Here is a 19,731-nt window from a genome sequence, read left to right as displayed (position 1 = left end):
CGCTGCGGGGGTTTTTTCCTGTTTTTTCCAAACTTTTTTTTTGGTCACCATTTTCTCCAGGCACCATTTCTGGTGTAACGTGCGGCAGCATGCGCTGGGTTGCCACGTTTGTGCGCCAGCATGCGCTGGGTTGCCAGGTTTGCACAGCCAGCGCCAGAAACAAGCAACCACCTTCATGAAAAAAAAAAAAAATGTTCCAGGGGTGTCCCCGCGCGTCCCAACACTCCACAGGGGGTCAGTGGTCCATCAGGGGGTCCGCGGACCCCCTGTGGACCCCCTGAAACATAACAAATATTATTTCTTCAAATTTTTTCCTTTTTCAAAAAAACTTTTCCACAGTTTTACTCCGGCAATTTGGGTCCCCCAATATACACACGGCCACGCTGCGCCCCGTGCGCGGCTGGGGTTGAGGGGGGCGTAGCCCCCCGAAACTCTAGTTATTTTATACTTGAAAATAGCAGATCTACAAGCTCATAGCGTGGCACCAAGGGCCGCACTACGAGCTTGCAGATCTTTTTGTTCTGTTGAAAAATGTCTTTTGCAAATCTTCATCTTCTACATTTTTAACTCAAATCTTCGCTTCTGATACTACAAATGTCTTCTAAACCCTAACCCTTCTCAAGCTTCTCTAGGACCCCCCCAATTCAAAACATTTAGTTCCAGGGACCCCCAGAAGCAAAGATTTGAGTTAAAAATGCATATATATATTCAGATATTTGCACTTTTTTTTATCCCCAAAAATAGCAGTTCTTCCTGAATTGAATGGGTTAACTCTGAAGAGTGTACAAATGCACTTTATTCAGTTACAAAATGGATAAATTAACACTGTAACGTGTCCAAATGGAGCCGCATTTTTACACTCAAATTAACACTGTGTAGGAGCATGACACAGGTGAAGGAGGTGGATACGAAGCAGATGAAGATGGAGGGAGGAGGAGGAGGAGGGCAGGGAGGAAGGGGAAGTGGGTATAGAAGGAAGGAGGATATAAAGAGATGGGAGGAGAAAGGCACGGAGGAGGAAGAACAGAGAAAGGAAGGAGAAGGACCAGACAAGAGGAGGAGGTGGCAAAGGAGTAGACGCGAGCACTAGGGAACGAACAAGACAAGGGCACCACTGTCACACTCTCAACCCACGTCCACAACCTTGGCATCATTCTCGACCCCTCCCGCTCCCTCAGGTCTGGTACCGCCAACGTCCTGGAGGTCCCCAAGACCACATTACTTTTGCTGTCCTAACCCTAACCCTGCCCACAACTGTGGAATGCACTCCCCATTACTATCAGAGAAGCCCCCACCCTCCAATCCGCTCTCCAAACCCACCTCTTCAATATTGCTTTCCCCAGCTAACTGCACACACACACCGCTGTTTCAATGATTCCTTAGTCTTAGCCTTTTCTTGGTGTTTTTCCTAATAATGTTTTCTTTAGAAAAGTGCTATATAAATTTGAGATATTCTTTTTATTATTATTATTATTATTATTAAGGGAATCATAGGGTTACATATTATCTGTTAAGTGCACTGAAAATCCCCACCTAATCATTTCAACGAAACTTGCTCACCCAGCGCTCACCTACTTCTTCACTCTTGCTTCTAGCAGATTTTTTGGTTGATTTTTAAATCTCTGTGTTGTTATCCATGTCCTCACTGTATTGCCTGATTCACTGCCTTTTGCGATTATTATTGTTGTTTCATGCTTTTCTTTTTTGCTTAATTGTTAAATTAGTTGTAACTGTAATTGTATTCTTGCTCTGTAAAGCACTTTGAGCTGCATTTCATGTCATGAAAGGTGCTATACAAATAAAGTTTATCATTATTATACTCCCCGGAAGTACCGATCCTTCCGGGTTCGGGCAGATGGGTTTGATGACATCATCATGGGCCCATAAGCATGATGCACATTAGTGTCCTTTATGCGCAAACTACAAAACTACCTCCCTACGCAAGCCTGTGAGTCGAGCCCATTGGCAAAGCCCATTTTGCTTGTTCATGTTTTGGCCCCAAGCTTTGCAGGGCCAGTGTTGGCCACCCTTTTTGCTTCAAAAATCCCTCCTGGTCCTGGGGGCTTGGAAATGGCACAGAAAAGAAGGATGAGAAGGAAGAAGAGAGAGCCGAAGCGGGGAGAACCTCGGTTCAGTTGGTTTCTGTAACGTGTTGTTTCCCCAAAAGCCCCCTGTAGGTGTTCAATAAGAACACGTCCACTTTATAAACTGAAGGCTAAAGAAGGCAGCGGGAAAGGGAGAGGTGGCTGTCCTGTGAGGACTGCTGAGGCCCAGACAGTGCTGCTTGGCAGAGTGGAACGCTGGCTGTCAAAGGCATTGTGTGTGTGGTCTGTGAGCTGGCTGTAATCCTCTAATGACAGTGAGCTAGAGGTGCCAGCTCCCCCTGCATGCAACGTGTGTGTCAGCGTTAATTTTGTCTGATGTTTTCTCGTTCACTCTCAGCATCTTTCGTTCCCACTGTCTCTCTTGTCTCACACACACACACACACACACACACACACACACACACACACACACACACACACACACACACACACACACACACACACACACACACACACACACACACACACACACACACACACACACACAGGGTCATCTTTTGAGTGTGAAAGGAATTGTGTAAAAGAATGGTCGCAAAGTGCAGTCAGTCATTGGATAACAGCAGCTTCTAAGGGACAAAACAACTACACAATCTCATTCGTCTTCACGGTTGCGCCTCAGGGGGACGACGACATAAGACTGATCCCTAGAAAGGCACAAAAGCACTTAAAAACATGGTAAAGCCACAGAGTCAGACCACACTGGCTGGTAGACAGACAAAACAGACCATCAGAAAGCACTATTGTCGGCCACACGGCCGCAGGGCAACTCCAGGCACAAGCATCAAATGTGTCTCGACCTTAAGCACCTTGTAAGACACTGGTGGCAAAGCTGAGACCATGACAGTGGCTTCTCTTCTAAACAACTATAACCATTGGACAAAAGAACAAGTTCCAAGTGTCAGAAGAATCCTCAAAACCTTTTTAATAAGTAAAAATGGCAGAGATTCAGCGAGCTCATGATGAATCTGTCTGTCTGTTGATAGCGAGAAGATAGATAGACAGTGAAAAAGAAAGAGAGACAGAAGTTATATGAGAAGGAGAGAGGAAAGAACAGCACAGTAAAGAAGTACAGATTGAACAGAATGAATGTATTCTAGTGGGAGGAAAACACAAGAGACAAAAGTGTAATATTAGTAGAATGGGTCATGTCTCTCAACATGATCTCCTGAGGTTTCCATGGTATCGCTGTGCGGCAGCCATCTACACAGCACTCAACCTCCTGCCATTCCTATCTGATTCTCTTAGCTAAAAGCACATCACAGCCTGAGTCAGCGTACCAGCCAGCAAACTAAATGAGGAGGTAGGGGCAGAATGTGAGCACACTTCATTCTGGTCTGCTGACAAGTCCTTTCCAGGGGGGGCTGCTATATCCACTCTCCCCAAATGGGAGGATGCCTTTATTATGCGTCTTTATTATACACAAACAGTAAAGATCATCGGATCGGGACCCCCGCACCCACCTAAAGCCTGATTTATACTTAATTGCGCATCGTGTCGCGCACCACAAGCTACAAGCTCACAGCTTGAGCTTGTAGATTGGCTATTTCAGGCGTGCGACCTCGCATTCAACTAAAACCCTAGTATTATGTGGGGACCTCTGGTCATTTAGAAATCAAATTACCCCCTGACGTCTGTGTTTTTTTTTTTGCTGCATCGCACTGGATAAGCGAAGTCTGTATTTTACTTGAAATTACAGACATTATCCATTCATCCTTAAACAGGAAAGGACCATTCATTTGTACACTCTCTGAGTTAGTGTTTACATGAACAGTATTTATTTAATATTACAGTATTAATCACTCTGATTGAAATAATTCTGATTCTGATTGAGAGTCCCAACGAGCCAATTAAACTAATGATCAATGCCAGAGGCGTTGGAGATCATGGGATGAAGACGAGTTGCATATTAATAGCAGATCTACAAGCTATATAACAAACATGTGTGCACCCTTGGTTGCGATGATAAAAGGATAATAATGACAAAAGAGAACGGAGCGCATATTTTGAATGTGAATGTTTTGTGCGTTATTTACCGACCGATAGATTGCTTGTAAGAAAAGATGTGTTATGGACGGGACTGGACTACTATCATCACAGGACCACCGTGTTTGCTGAAATATGGTCGGTAATTTGGCCTGTAATTATTACTTTACAAATTACAGACATGATGATTAATTATTCGCTACCACCGCCCGTGCGAATAGGGCTTTAAAATCGGGCCTAATGCACAGACAGCAGGTGTATCTATCTATCTATGCACGCGTGTGCTCATCACGTTCACTCCTCCGCTCACTGCCATAGCAGAGATGAAAAGCCAGCGTTAGCAAAAAAAAAAAAAAACGGTTGGGAGATTTATAGTCATTTATACCCAGCCATATATCCTCATGGGGTCGGGGAATAAAACGAAAATGTCTAACCCCCTTTTTTTAATGAATTAAGTGACTTCTTGGCTACATGGGTATTATCATCAACCCCCTTCCCCCTGCCCAACCCCCCCCCAGGAGCAACCAAGAGGGGTGTGGCTCCTGGATATTTATCTCTGGGTTATTTAACGTTTCTAAGATTAAAATGTTAATATAAACTCAGTGGAATGAGTTATAATATCCATGGCACGGCAGACGTTAATTAAAAGGAGGTGGGGGTGGTCAAATTAAGACGGCGTCTCCATTAATTACAGCTGGGGCTAACAAACCCCCCCCCCCTCCCGTTTCTGAGAAAAGAAGCAGTGAATCACCCAAAGTTTCACTCCAGCACTTGATGAAGGGTAGGACTAAAGTGACTAAAGTGACTGGCTGGACAGAATGCTGAGAGAGAGGACGGCAGGGGAAAAGAAAGACAGGCTGGCACGTGAAGAGGAGGGCACGAAGAAGATGGACGAAAGTATGAGTACAGTAATGACAAACATTGGGAAGGGTCCTTCCATTGGGAAGGGTCTCCCAGAAGGAGAAGGAGGAGCAAGAGCTGGAGAGTTAACCACTTAACCCTTTAAGACCTGGAACGCATCTGTGTCACTTTTTGATTTGAGCTACAAAAGCATTATTTTACACTTTGGCTATTCAAAAAATAGCAGATATACAAGCTCATAGCGCGGCCGCGCTATGAGCTTGTAGATCTGCTATTTTTGAAAAATCTAGAAAATTTGTGCAAATCTTTGAATATATGTATTTTTAAAGCGAACATTTGTAACTCAAATCTTTGCTTCTGGGGGTCCCTGGAACAAAATATTTTGAGATGGGGGTCCGCGGCCAAACACATTACATTTTGGGGTCCTTGACATTAAAATGTTTGGAAACCACTGACATAGCAACATAAGTTTTTTCAAAAAACTGTTTTTAGAACTGATTTAGAAGACATGTTGTAGAACGACGGACGGACAGAGGTGAAAAAAACAGACTCGGACAGGCCTTTGGCCTGGCGGAGACTAAAAGAGATGGGAAGAAGAACCGAGTTGTATTGTGGTAACCAGTCAAGTATGCAGTTGAGGTGGGGGCAGTGTGGGGTGGGTGGGGTGTCTGTGTGTCAGTGATGCACAGAGCTGCAGTCAAGTCAGATACACAAACAGCTCTTTGAGGAGAGAGAGGGCACTCTGACATGAAAGCTGTTGGCCTGAGTCTGCCACAAGTAGAGGGCTTCAAATAAGAGTGCTAGCATGCAGGAATTCATGCACGTGCACGCGCTGCCGCACACACACACACACACACACGCACCCGCACACAACAGGATAGCGGTGCTGGCTGGCCAAGAGCAAGTCATTTTCATAACAGGAAATTGACACCCACCAGCCAAAGTGGGAATGATGGTCATTGAAATGATATCGAGCCGACAGCCAAATAGCCCTTCTTTCCTTCCCTGTAAGTTCAAGAGGCCTTTTTTTTTTCAAAGCACTCTCTTGGAAAGTAATGGTGAATTAAAGAATATGGGTGAGGGTCACAGGGATGAGGGATGTGTGTCCCACGACAGCACAAGTGAAGGAGTCACACTACTACGGGGTGTTTGGTTTGCTCTGTTGCTGCAGCACCTTCTCAAAAGGATACCAAAGACCAACCTATACACTAACAAGCCTGGTTTTATTAAATTGTTAATTTTACCACATGATCCTTATAGGCAAACATTGTGTGAAAATAGCCCATCTACAAGCTCACAACGTGTCTTAACACGCCACGTGGTGAGATTGTAGATCGGCTATTTTTGGCAAAGAGATTTGGTGTAGAGGAGAAAGAAAAGAGGGGACCGTGGTCAATACAGTTTTGTTGTTGTTGTTCTTTTTAGTGTTGCATATTGTGACTTCAGTGGCTAATTAATTTCAGAAACTGCACGATTACCTTTGGTAGGCTGCAGAGTTCTACTGTGTTTACTCAATTATATCACAGAATAGACACAAACTGGGTCAACTTTCATTGCGCGGATCATGTGTAATAAGCAGAGTGCTCATACATCATTCAATTGCATTGTCAAACTTAAACCAAAACCTTTCACTTAGTAAAACATGTATAATATACAATCATTCTTTACTTGGTCCTTGACTGTATTATCAACCACTTCAACAACTTCAACAAGGTTGTTTGAGTTCTATAACATACAACATTTGAGAGAGTAGAGCACCTCTCAGTACCACATTACAAGCAAAAAAGTTCATGGGCTCCAGACTAACTTTCCCACTGGTAGAACTGGTGCTACTAACCTACTCGGATGGTCAGGTCACACAATCACGTTTGGTTACAGAGGTCATTGTCGTTTGGTAGAGCAAGATATTAAGATATTACCTTGCATGTTGATGATCAGTCTTACCCTCGCTACATTGGTTTTGCATTGATGTAAATACTGATAGTGACTTGATATTTGCAAAATATATTAATCTGAACATGCCATGAGCAGTGGCTGACTAAGTAGGTCATCTTCTGTTATATAATTTTAAAAGAAAACGGAACAAAACTTTAAAGCAAAAACAATTCTCAAATAAAAGCAATGCATGTACTTACTTGTACTGTTTTTACTTTTTATCAGGTTATATTTAATTGTCTTGGGTATTTGATCGTGTTACTGTTTTTACTGCCCCTCAGTTGACAAATTGAGTTGTATAACATGACATCAGTACTTGAATGCCAGCGAGTGGACAAGCCAACCATCTCTGTACCGTATAGTCAGAGTCTACATGAGCTCTAAACCCTGGCATTGTACGTAGTGCAATTGACTTGACATCAGTACTTGAACGCAGCGAGCCTACACGAGCCCTAAAGCCTGGCGTTGCCTCAGACTTGTGGGTAGAAAAAAACAGAGTGTGTCCTTTATTATAACCAAGCACTTCTTAGATTAGAACTAATTGTGCTTCCAGTCTGAGTACTGCCGACGGGCGGGGGCGCTTTGAAGAATAGAAGGATTGTTTGGCGCGTTTCATCTTCAGCGGTGCTACATACAAGCACAGCACAGTGATGATGAAAGAGCAGGCAGGGAGAGACCGGCTGAGCCAGCGAAGGAGAGAAAAGTAGTACTTCCACGATGGCTACCAGCAGTATATGCTGGAGGAGCACCAAAACAGCTTAATGATCCTCATGTGACCACGTGAAAGGTTAACCACATGAACCATAGTGTCCCAATACTGGGGCAAACATTTGGGCAAAAAAAATAGCAGATCTACAAGCTCACAATAGGACACATTGTGATCTTGTAGATCAGCTATTTTCAGCGACGAGAACCAAACAAGTCAACCACGTAACGCTAGTGGTTAACTTGCACACGCAAGACAAAGGTTGCATGTGTGACCATTTTGATTGCAGTCTGGAAGTTCTGGAACCCTGCTAAGGTATTGGCACTGTTACACAAATCCAGGTCAGTTGTCTTTCTGTTGGTTTCTACTCTGTGCTAATATTTCTCTATCATGCCATGTCATGTGTCTTAATGGCCCACATGCTTAAACCCGCTCAGCAGCTGGAGAATGACAAAGCTAGTTAACCATTAACCAGTGAGTAAAGATACCGTTCCAATTTGAGACTTACATCCTGGCCGCACAGCTACATCAATGATCTCTGGTCAATAGCAGAGCGAGAGAGAGGGGCAGAGAGTACCGGTAATCAGTACACAATCAATAGATAAACACGACTTAACTGCATGAGCAATTACTTTTAAATCAAACTACAGTAACTTGAGCTTTCCCAATAGTTATCATACTCTTTACAAGGACAAAGTAGAGGGAGATCGGTTTGAGTGGAGGCAATCATTACTGCAGAATAGCTTGCGATCTGACCTTTTTAAACTCCAAACCAGTGGTTCTCAAAGTAGGGTCCAGGGACACTCCAGGGTTCCTTGAGGGGATTAAAATGGACCCTTAAAAAGGTCTGTGTACTGTGGGAGTGTACAAGGGTCCTTGAAATTAAAAAGATTGAGAACCACCGCTCTAAGCCTGTCACTTAACAAGAAAGGCTTCTGAACAACGCACCATCCCCAACTACCCGAGCTCAACAAAAACAGAAAGGGTTTGCCAGAGCGCAAAGTGATGTTTGAGAAGGCCATCCAAAAGGTTTTGAAAAAGAAAAGCTTTTAGAAATTAATCATTCTCTACATAGCAGGGAAGCTGTTAAAGAAAGTAAGAAACCCAACTGAGAAGCTATGAAGAGACTGAGTCAATATTCCTCCTGAAAGGAGTGCGTGAACCCATCTTCTCCCTTATGTGTCTTGTACTAATCCTGACATCACTGACTCATCATGTATTAGTTAAGGGAACCGCTTGTAAAATTCCACTTATTTCTGCCTGTTGGATCATCTTTTCTTGTAACTTCCATTTTTTTCCCCCCCTCCACTGTACGCCTAACATTCTCATATATGAAAGCTTCATTTGTGGAATTAGCAACACATTTTGAAGTAGGGCTCCACAGTTATTACTAAAGTTATAAACCTGATTATTTAATTGCAATCACAATTACACATAATCACAAAGATGATGCCCTTGGGTGGCAATTATATTGTTTTTATAAAGATATTTTATTTTAGGCTGCCTTTATTGGTAGGAACAGTAGACTGACAGGAAATGGGGCGAGAGATGGGGGGGTGACACGCGGCAAAGGTTGTCGGGATTGGGAGTTGAACCAACCGTCCCAGCCTGGTGCTTGTCAGTGTCATATCTTTGGTGAAATAGTACATAGTACATATATGTCTGTGTGAATGTATTGTTCCTCTATAAGCCTGATGGCTAGTGGAGAGATGGCCGGGTTACAGTGTTCTGGTTGAGACGAAGGCAAGGTGCAGCACAGCTGACAAAATAAAATGATTGTATTAATTGGCAAGTCTCATAATCATATCATTGTGAAACCTAAAATTGAAACTCACATTAGTGAAGTAATGATAGCCATATGTTTTGTTGTTGAATAAAAAGTGAACACTGAGTGTGGACCCTGTAGCACCTGAATCGTACGACATGGGAATTCATGAATAAAACATGGCAGCACAAGAAGCATGTATCTTGCTTCAGTTGCATATTATATTGCAGAAAAGGACTAAAAGCCGAAGTGATGTTGCCAACAAGAAAGCCCTCCTGACTGTTGCCAGTAAAGATTTCAGTTCAAGGTAGAATCAGTTGTTATCAATTATTAATGATTTTCGCAGTTGGCACCCATTGACAAAGGAACTACAACTGCCGGCAGTAAGGGTCAGTGAACAGGAATTCAATCAGGGAGGGAAATGCAAAGCCACTCTCCCTCTCTAATTGCAAGGGACCTTCACTAAACGTACCATCCACTTGACACTGAATTGGAGGAGAATTACATTAATCAAGATCAGAAAACGAATGAATGTTCTTGAAAGTAGCCCTATATGTTAAATAGCAAATATTTTACAGCAAGCTTAAATATGTAGGTAAATCTTTTTTAACGTGTGTGCTCGCGCGCATGCTAGTGTGCGTGCGTGCGAGTGTGTGTGTTGGGGACACACAAAGAGTCAGACAGACTGTCATAGTGTGCAGTTGAAAGAGTCAGGATTGAGCCTCCATTACTGTCTCTTCCTGTCTCTGTATGTGAAGCCTGGATTATTGTTCCTGTGAGAGTACTTTTGACTCGTCTGAGTGAATTTCCCTTCAACGGACGGTGCTGCTATTTCCCTGAGGCCACAGAGTTTCTGTGGTGAGAAAACAGTTCTAGACGGAATTTAAGTCAGATGTGTTCACCGAGGTGCTGACAGACTGGGATTGGGTGTGTGGGGTGTGATCCAATTTGGGTCCCCGAGTCCAACCTGCACTGGTATTTCACCAAAGTTAAAAGTAAATTGAAGAACGCAGATGCATTGTGTCAAGAAGCAGTAGGTGAGTAATCACAGTAGATGAGGCTCCATAGTAATGATGCAGCTGCATGCTTGTGAAATAGGTCCCAGTCCACAGGTAAGCCTTAAAACCTTACTTCACAACCTAGTTGTTTGTTTTGCTCTTCAACAGCAGTCTAGCAAGCCGACAAAACAAAGTGCTTGAAGCGCTTTCTGTGCGTGCATCCTGCACTATCAGACTTAACACAAAGAGTCTTGGGTGAGGAAGCTATTTATTAAACAAGGATGGATTAATTGGACAGGCGCCAAGCCTCTACACCCCGTTAGTGTTGATCAAATTGGTGCACAAGTAAACCCTAGCTGCCACTAATTAAACGCAGCAGGAGACAAGAGAATGAGGGGCAAACAGGAGAAAACACAGCTGCATGCATGCATGCATGCATGCGTTTGTGTGTGCGTGTGCCCGCAGTGGTGGGAAAATTACTCAAATGTTTTACTTAAGTAAAAGTATCAATACTGCAATCTAGAAGTAGTCTGTTACATGTAAAAGTCCGGAATTTTTCAAAGTGTAGTGGAGTAAAAGTACAATATTTGTCTCTGAGATGTAGTGGAGTAGAAGTAAAAGTATAGACAATTGGAAATACTCCAGTAAAGTAAAAAATACCTCAAAATTGCACTTAAGTACAGTACTTGAGTAAATGTACTTAGTAACTTTACACCACTGTGTGTGTGTGTGTGTGTGTGTGTGTGTGTGTGTGTGTGTGTGTGTGTGTGTGTGTGTGTGTGTGTGTGTGTGTGTGTGTGTGTGTGTGTGTGTGTGTGTGTGTGTGTGTGTGTGTGTGTGTGTGTGTGTGTGCTTGCGCGCGCGCACGCACGCACATGTCAGAGGACCTTTGAAGAGTGAAACACATATCCATGTAGGCCAATTAATCCAGCTAGTCATTCAATGTCAACAAAGCTGTGGCTCTTATGTAATAACTGTAACATCACCTCAACATAGTGATCCAAACACATTTACTGTTAAAAAAAAGAAAGAGCTAGGGGGAAAAATCACAAAACAGCACCATATTATAAAGATCTACAAGGTGAAAACGCCTATGTTGTATGCTTACACAAATAAGAAATTCTATTAAATATACTCAGATCAATAAGAGACAGATTGTAAGTAAATTGTGTTTTTTTAACAGCATAAAAAATACCATTAGCTGTCAAATGGGCACTTGCTTAAATTTTCTGCTGAGCAAGTGGAGGATATTCAAATCAAGTTAGTCCTTCCGTGAGTAACTGTTGCACTAGAAGTGCAACGCTTTCCTCAAATTCTCTCATTCTCACATTATTGTATAACTGTACATCTGTACTTTTTGCAAACTGTTAATAAAGTATTCAACCGAATGTAAAATCAAGTCAAGTTAGTCCAGCTGCACTTAGACGAAAGGGGGCTACCATGTGATGTTGCTATGACATTTTTATTACAGACATTTAGTGCATGCTTTCTACTTATTGTCTGCCGCCCATCCATCAGAATGTTTTCAGACAATAAATATGTCAATTTCTAACAAACAAAAAATGTGTACTCCAAATCTAACAGATTGTGAACAGTCCCACAGCAGTACCAAAAGTCAATGGAAATGATCAGTACTTCCCACGAGAATGTGTTTATTATCACTGGAAAACTGTTGCCCAATGGGCCCAGATATGGTTAAAAGTCCTGATCTTCACTGGCTAGATTATACTAGCTGGGATCTTCCGATACCCTTTCCTTTGGCTCTCCCGTACCACATTATCCTCCCACAGTCAATTAACCCAGCAAAGGCAGATAAATGAGAAAATAATACCTTTAATTTGGGGTAAAGGTCTCCTCTCCTGTTGAGCAGATAAGCTACTACTGTAGGCTACTTCCCTGGATGGCGATAATTGCTCATTTAATTTATAACGCCATTTTCATTACAGAGCCTATCTCAGCAGACTCTACACACTGAATGTGATTGGTGAGTTTCGGGTGAGCAGAGAATAATTTCCATTAAGATTATTTTCTCTTTCAGAAACTCCTCTCCAGTCAAATCCCAGTGAATACCCAGGAATCCATGTCTTTCATATCCAATATTTAGAGACAGAACCGAAGGGGAAAATAAATCAGCTAGCTGCATGCCACACTACTTTTCGTTGGGTTCACAGTCCTAAGGACTTGTCTCCGTAAAGCCTGTAATTCTGGTTGCACCGTAATGATGTAATGACGGTCCTTAGCCCCATTACCTGGCTTGTACATTTTCATACACACGCGAACCCAACAAAAATTGTCATCACATTCCCTAGACCAGTGTTTTTTGAAAATAGCTGATCTACAAGTTTCACAACGCGTTGTTGCCAGCTTGGGGATCGGCCATTTACAAATAGCCGACGTAGGGTTAAACTGATTTTAAACTGACCCTATTACAAATGTCCTGGGGACCCTTTTTACAACCACTGCCCTAGTCTAGACAGACTGAAAGATGGAGGGAGGTGGGGTCATGCCTCCCGGTGGAGATTTGCACTCTACTGAGCGCATCTTGTAAAAAGATCCCATTTAGACCTGAGGCCGGTTCTACAAATGCCTTCTAAACCAGTAGCTCCTTCCTTCAAGATTTTTAAAAAATGTTCAAAAATAGCAGATTTTAGTGCGGCACGAAGTGACGCACTGCAAGCTTGTAGATCTGCTATTTTTGAATAGCCCACGCAAAAATCTAAAAGAAAAAGAAAAAAAAAGGACGTAGCAATCAGTCTGGATTCCAGGCTATTGTGCAAGTGTGCATATGAGAAACATGTTACAGAGATTGAGACACAAAGAGAAAGTTGTGCTGCTAACTGCATTTAGCTCCAAAGAGGTGGCCTTTTCCTGCTTTTTAACACGCGATTGTTTTTTTTTACCAGGTCTTGGCTCACAAAAAGGTGACTCTCAAGCACACAATGAACAATGATACTTCTCTCATCAACAAGTTGCTTAGCAACCCACATGACTCCAACCGACTCCACAGACAAGAGAGAGAGGCGGAGAGAGAAACTTGGAAAAGAGCAGGCCCAGTGGGAAGCATTGCATTCCTTTAACCCCCGCTCCACAACACTCCAGAGGGGATCAGAGTAACATTAGAGTGTGTAGGATGAGAGAGGACCATACCAGAGTATCAGTGGTGGAATAAGTACTCATAACTTTTTACTTCAGTAAAAGCAGCAATACTGCAATGTAGAAATACTCTGTTACAAGTGAAAGTCTGGTATTCAGAATTTACTTGAGTAAAAGTACAAAAGTATAGGCATCAAAATAAGCTTAAAGTAGCAAAAGTAAAAGTACTCATTACGCAGAAGGTCCCATTTCAAGTTTTCGAACTGTTTAAAAATATTTGGAAAATAGCAGATCTACAAGCTCACAATGCGTCGCGATGCGACGCATTGTGAGCTTGTAGATCGGCTATTTTCAAATGGCCAAAATGTATATAGGGCTGAAGTGGTTAATGTATGTTTCCCTGGATTCGTATGGCTACCGTAATGCATCAGCAAACACTGCAAGGGGTATTATATGTTATTATTAGAGGCATAAGGCTGCAGTATAGGTATTTACATATCTGTGAAGTCGTAAAGGAATATACTAGTCTGGACAAAGTAGCTCTTTGATTAACTTCCTTCAGATGAAACTACAACAACAGTACTCCTCACAAATGTTTATCACTGCCTTTTTGACTAAATAATAAAGAAGAACAATATGTTCATGAATCTTTTAGCTTTTTTTAGCAATATAAATATCACGTTCAACAGCCGGCTGAAATCAGAACGTGACACTTGTCGTCAGTTACAGTGATACCTGTGGCTGAGAGCGAATCAAGTCTGTGTTTTTGGGACGTTTTCTCACTAAAAGGAGCCAAACCAAAGCTAGTTTTCCTGCCAACAACAGCTGCCATGGCAGCACACTGGGAGGTCCGCTTTATAGCAGGGGGTTCTGTCTCTATAAAAGGTTAATAGGATAATTGTGCAGCTTCTGCTTGACTAGTATGTCACCTATCTATGTGTGTGCATTTATGCTTGCCTGTAGCCATACTGTACTGTGTGTGTGTGTGTGTGTGTGTGTGTGTGTGTGTGTGTGTGTGTGTGTGTGTGTGTGTGTGTGTGTGTGTGTGTGTGTGTGTGTGTGTGTGTGTGTGTGTGTGTGTGTGTGTGTGTGTGTGTGTGTGTGCTGAACACTACTTCCACAACATGCATGCATAGCGCATACCATATTCCTTCACTTGCGCTTACTTGCTGTGAGGAGCATACACAAAGATATTCAAAAAAACGTTTGTGTTACGAAGTTTAAAGTTATCTGAGAGAAGTCGCATTATGCATATACGATTACAATAGAAATATCGATCAAAAATGATGCGGTCTGTTACGCGTGTGTTGTGTCAGGAACATAATCTGGGTCAAGTTGCCAAAAAGTCAACTCTTGCACATATTCTTAGTGGCAGTAAGACCTGGAACGCATCTGTTTCACTTTAGATTTCTTTGGCTATTCAAAAATAGCAGATATACAAGCTCATAGTGCGGCACCGAGTGCCACGCTATGAGCTTGTAGATCTGCTATTTTTTTTTTTTTTCTTTTTCAAAAAACTGTTAGGATTTAGAAAAAAAAAATAAGAATCGCCTCAGGTCTTAATGGCGTAATTACAATTGGGAAGGTATAAACTGAGAGCGTACAAGTATTTTTTTTAATATTAGGTCAGCCTTGAGTTAGAAGTAAAGAAGTGGCTTAGGGGGCTTTTCCAGAAAGAGGAGGACATTTGTTTTATTTTGGGGAACCAATTGGGAGAGGGAGAGAAAGAAAGCGCCAAAATCCTGCATGTCTTCCAGTCCAGTGCACTGCTTCAAAAGACCAGCCACATCTCTAAAGGAGCACATGGGAGGGAGAGACCTATGAATGTCTCCTAAGGCTACACACATTGAAACACTATGTTGTAAGTCTAAAATGACAGCTATTAGTAGTCTACGCATTCATTCGTGTTTCTCTCTCTCTTATAATCTGCAACAATACCTATATGTGATGATATGCAACACTCTTATGGCAGGACCACCCAACAGTTGAAGCAACCGGCAGTCAGTCAACACAACTAAATGATGTGCAATGATGGAAGTACACATTTTTTTGTTTTACTTAAGTAAAAGTATCAATACTGCAATGTAGATATACTCTCTCTGTTCTCTCTGAAAGTATTGAAAATTGTAAATAGTGAACAAAGTACAAAATACCTCAAAATGGTACTTAAGTACAGTACTTGAGTACATGTACTTAGTTACTTTCCACCAGTGATGATGATGTGATATCATTCTGAACATGACCAGATATACCAGACACAATAACAAGCCTCAAACAGTTCCAGACCAACTCACCCGGATTCTCCTCTTAATTGTATCCAGATACTTGTATCCAGATATTCTTAAAATTGTATCCAGATACAATAACAAGCCTCAGATATAGTTTCAGAGCCACTCACCCGTATCCTCCTCATCGCAGCCACTATCTCCACTCTGCTGTTTGGTCGGGTCACATCCAGGCTGCCGATGTACTGGAAAAAAACACAACACAGTGAACACACCATTCATTAAACATGGATTCAATATCGGCCAAAGGTCGGCCAAAGTCAAGTCTCAGTTTAAAAAAAATAGGCTCTATGCACAGCAGCCATATTGTGAAGACATTCACAGGTGTTACCAATGATATGAAGGCTCTGTTCCATTTAGTGTAGTACAGTAAAGCAAAGCAAAGCAAAGCAAAGTTTGTTGTTTACCCAGGGTGTCGGACTAAGCACGAAGCTTGTTTCCAGCCGGACCCTGCATGGAAGCCTTGCTCAAGGGCTATTCAGCGGTGATTCATGATTGATGTGATGAATTGGGGAATCGAACTAGGGACCTTCCGGTATCAAGGCCGCCCCTCTAACCACTAGGCCACCGCTGCCAGTGGTTCTACGACCGCCATAACTCTGAGAGTGTACAAATGGAACCAAATCAGGGAAGCGGGAAGTGGTGGGGAAGAGAAAGAAATTGATTTTTTTTTTTTGATTTTTTTGTAAATTAAAACAAATATATAGCATTTTTTAAGTCTATATACATACTTATATATTAAAACAATGATGTATTTAACTTTGGGGAATAAAATATTTGTTGAAAAAGGTGAAAAAACATGAAAAAGGTGAAAGAAATCGCGGGACAAATGTGAAAAAAAAATCACGCGCGCGTGCGGAGTCCCCCGCCATGCCCAGCACCCCTTGGCATAAATGACTTCCAGCGTCCCTGAACCAAATGGACCCTTACGGCCCCATTTGGTTCCATTTGTACACTCTCAGAGTTACACGCTCGTAAGGGGCCATTTGGAAACCCCTTATGGAACCATGAGGGTCCCTGGACCCACATTTTAGACCCACTTGGTGTAGCAGAGTGTTTCCAGTGAGCCAACATGCACAATAATATCAGCACGCTGACTCTGTTTGACCAGAATGTAACAGAGCCTTCATTAGCATCATTGGTAACACCTGTGAAAGTCTTCACAATATGAATATGGCTGCTGTGCATAGAGCCTATATCGGCTAAAGTTCGGTCAAAGTCAAGTCTCAGTTTAAAAAAATGTAAAATAAAAACTCTTCGGGCACAAAATTGTCGTATTTAGACTAACACTTTGTGTCACTGTAGTGGACGGTTAATGACAGACACACAGTGAGTTAAGTAGTAGCTACCATAACTTGTATAAGCCACATATTTTTTGGTCAGCTTAACAGCAGCGGTGGTGGAAAAAGTGCTCAAATTTACTTAAGTAAAAGTATCAAAACTGTAATATCGAAATACCCTGTTGCAAGTAAACGTCCGGAATTCAAAATGCACTTGAGTAGAAGTGCAAAGGTATTTTCATCAACATGTACTTAAAGTACCAAAAGTAAAAGTACTCATTATGCAGAATGTCCCATTTCAAGTTTTCTAATGTATAAAAATCTCATGAAAATAGCAGATCTACAATTAAGCTCACAATGCGCGACGCAATGTGTCACCATCCAAAATATATATATGGCCAAAATGAAGTGGTTAATGTATGTTTTGTAATAATAATCAAAATCCACAAAGTAACGAGTAACTAAAGTATTCAAATCAGTGGAGTAAAAGTACAATATTTGCCTCTGGGATGTCGTGGGGTAATTATTTGTTAATACTCAAGTAAAGCTAAAAGATACCTACAAATTGTACTTAAGCACAGTACTTGAGTAAATGTACTTAGTTATTTTATACCACTTAACAGCAGGAGAAGAGAAAAACTAAAGTCAACTTTGACTTCATAATTAGTCTGTCGCGGTGCAACACAGGGACGACAGAGTCTATTTCCCCCGGCGGTGTTTCACCCAGACAGACACAGGGGTTTGAGGTTAGGTTTAGGCATCATTTCTGTGAGGTTAGGGTTAGGTTTTGGCATAGTTTAAGTCAAATTAAATGTTAGTGTTTAGACGCAATCAAAGCGAAACCCCAATGAGGGAGTCCCTTGCTACTGTACACACACACACAGCTGACATGAATGAATTCACCTTGGCTTCGAAGTTGATCCCATGCTGGAATGCTTCCTCGTTGTGCAGAGGAATCCTTAAATCATGGCCATCATCCACCAGGTTGTACTTGGTTTTTCCAGGCATGGTGGCAACAATAATAATAATCCTTCTTCAAGAAGAAAAGATAAAAGAAGAATGTCGGGGAAATGGACAAAAACTAAATCCGTTACATAAAGAGATCCAGAGAGCAGTCCCAGATGGCTCGGTAGTGCTGCTGCTAGTCATCCATCACAGAGAGAGAGAGAGAGAGAGGCTACAATGTATCCCGGGTGGAGGAAGGAGGATCGCTACAATGTAACCACAATGTAACAGTCTAAAAGCGGACAAAGTGGCAACTTTGTATCTTGTTAGTGCACACTTTGTTTCAGCTGATCTCTAAGCAGCAACGACCCACTGCGACCTGCCGTCTGTCTACATTAACAACCCAGAGAAGAGAAGAGCTCCAAAGAGTGGTGTGTGTGCTCCAAAGAGTGGTGTGGGTGCGTGGAGGGGGTCCGCGGGGCCGATCCGCGCAGAAATAAACGCTGTTTTCCTACTTTCCCCTCCGTGGTGAACTTCCCTCCAGCATTGTTATGTGTCCAGCCTCCTCTCTCTCTCCCTCCACACAGGGCTCTACGGGAACACAGTGTGTGATTGGAGGAAACCTGGGGATTCCACCTGTTTTCATTGGAACACTGACTCGCATCATACGTTTGTAGGAGGGGTGAGATCTGTTTGGTACCAGCCCTCCCCCCGGTAAGCAGTGGTGGTAAATAAAAGTATCAATACCACAATGTAAAAAATACTCGGTTACAAGTAAAAGTTTGGTATTCAAAATTGACTTGCGTGAAAGTACAAAAGTATTGGTATCAAAATATACTTAAAGTAGGCCTACCAAAAGTGTGTGTGTGTGTGTGTGTGTGTGTGTGTGTGTGTGTGTGTGTGTGTGTGTGTGTGTGTGTGTGTGTGTGTGTGTGTGTGTGTGCGCGTGCGTGCGTGCGTGCGTGCGTGCGTGCGTGCGTGCGTGTGTGTGTGTTGTGTGTTTTGTAATCAAAATCAAAATCTACAAAGTAACTAATTAGTAACTAAACCTGTAAAAATGTAAAATGTGTATACATTTCATTGAAAGTATCTCACTTCAGAGAAATATATCGTTGGTTAAAACAGAGGTGTAGCAGGGTTAGGTTTGGGTAAACAGACAAACACATGTAAAACCATTTCTGTGATTGAGACAGGGGCAAACAAAGGGCAATGCTGCCGTCTAGCGGCCACATCCACCATCTGCTTCTCTCTCTCTCTCTCTCTCTCTCTCTCTCTCTCTCTCTCTCTCTCTCTCTCTCTCTCTCTCTCTCTCTCTCTCAGAGAAATATGCAGTAGACAACTTTAAAATACAAACCTAAGAATTGTGCTTTTGCTGTAAAAATACATAAATGCATGTAAGTAAAGATAACTGAATAATACAACTTTAGAAAATAGCCCCCCAAAAGAAAGGAAACAAAGCCTATTTAAAGGTATCTGATCTGTTCATATACAACAATATGAACAGATCAGATACTTTATGTTGTATACCATAGTACTGACTACTGACATCAGTATGGTGGTGCAGGAATATACATTATAGTCTATGATTGTCTTTATGGTGGCTGTATTCCATTGTATGTCCCTTTCCTGTCCCAACAGTTCATACATCTTAATGCTGTGTTTTCACATTGCTGTGCTTCACCCAGCAGGTATACAGGAGCTTTTGTTATCGGTCAAGTTTTCAAGCTCTCTCTGGGTGTCTGTAATCTCAATCTGTGGGAGGTACAGTATGTGTC

General features: G+C 42.2%; 1 protein-coding gene across 1 annotated transcript in view; it reads right to left on the bottom strand.

The window, feature by feature from the left end:
• LOC311051846 (carboxyl-terminal PDZ ligand of neuronal nitric oxide synthase protein-like) overlaps positions 1-18,448 on the bottom strand; it is a 229,191-nt gene extending 210,743 nt beyond the window's left edge. Inside the window, exons 1-2 of the mRNA XM_084066511.1 lie at positions 17,915-18,448; positions 15,845-15,916 (exon numbers count right to left, since the gene is read on the bottom strand). Coding sequence (XP_083922637.1) covers positions 15,845-15,916; positions 17,915-18,019 — 177 coding nt within the window. The 5' untranslated portion in view covers positions 18,020-18,448. The remainder of the gene's footprint in view (positions 1-15,844; positions 15,917-17,914) is intronic.
• Positions 18,449-19,731: the final 1,283 nt, after the last annotated feature.

This window comes from Gymnoscopelus microlampas (genome assembly GCF_963454915.1).
Source record: "Gymnoscopelus microlampas genome assembly, chromosome: 9".
Lineage (NCBI taxonomy): Eukaryota > Metazoa > Chordata > Actinopteri > Myctophiformes > Myctophidae > Gymnoscopelus > Gymnoscopelus microlampas.
The sequence above is the reverse complement of the archived record's forward strand: the minus strand, read 5'-3'. Positions and strand labels throughout refer to the sequence as shown.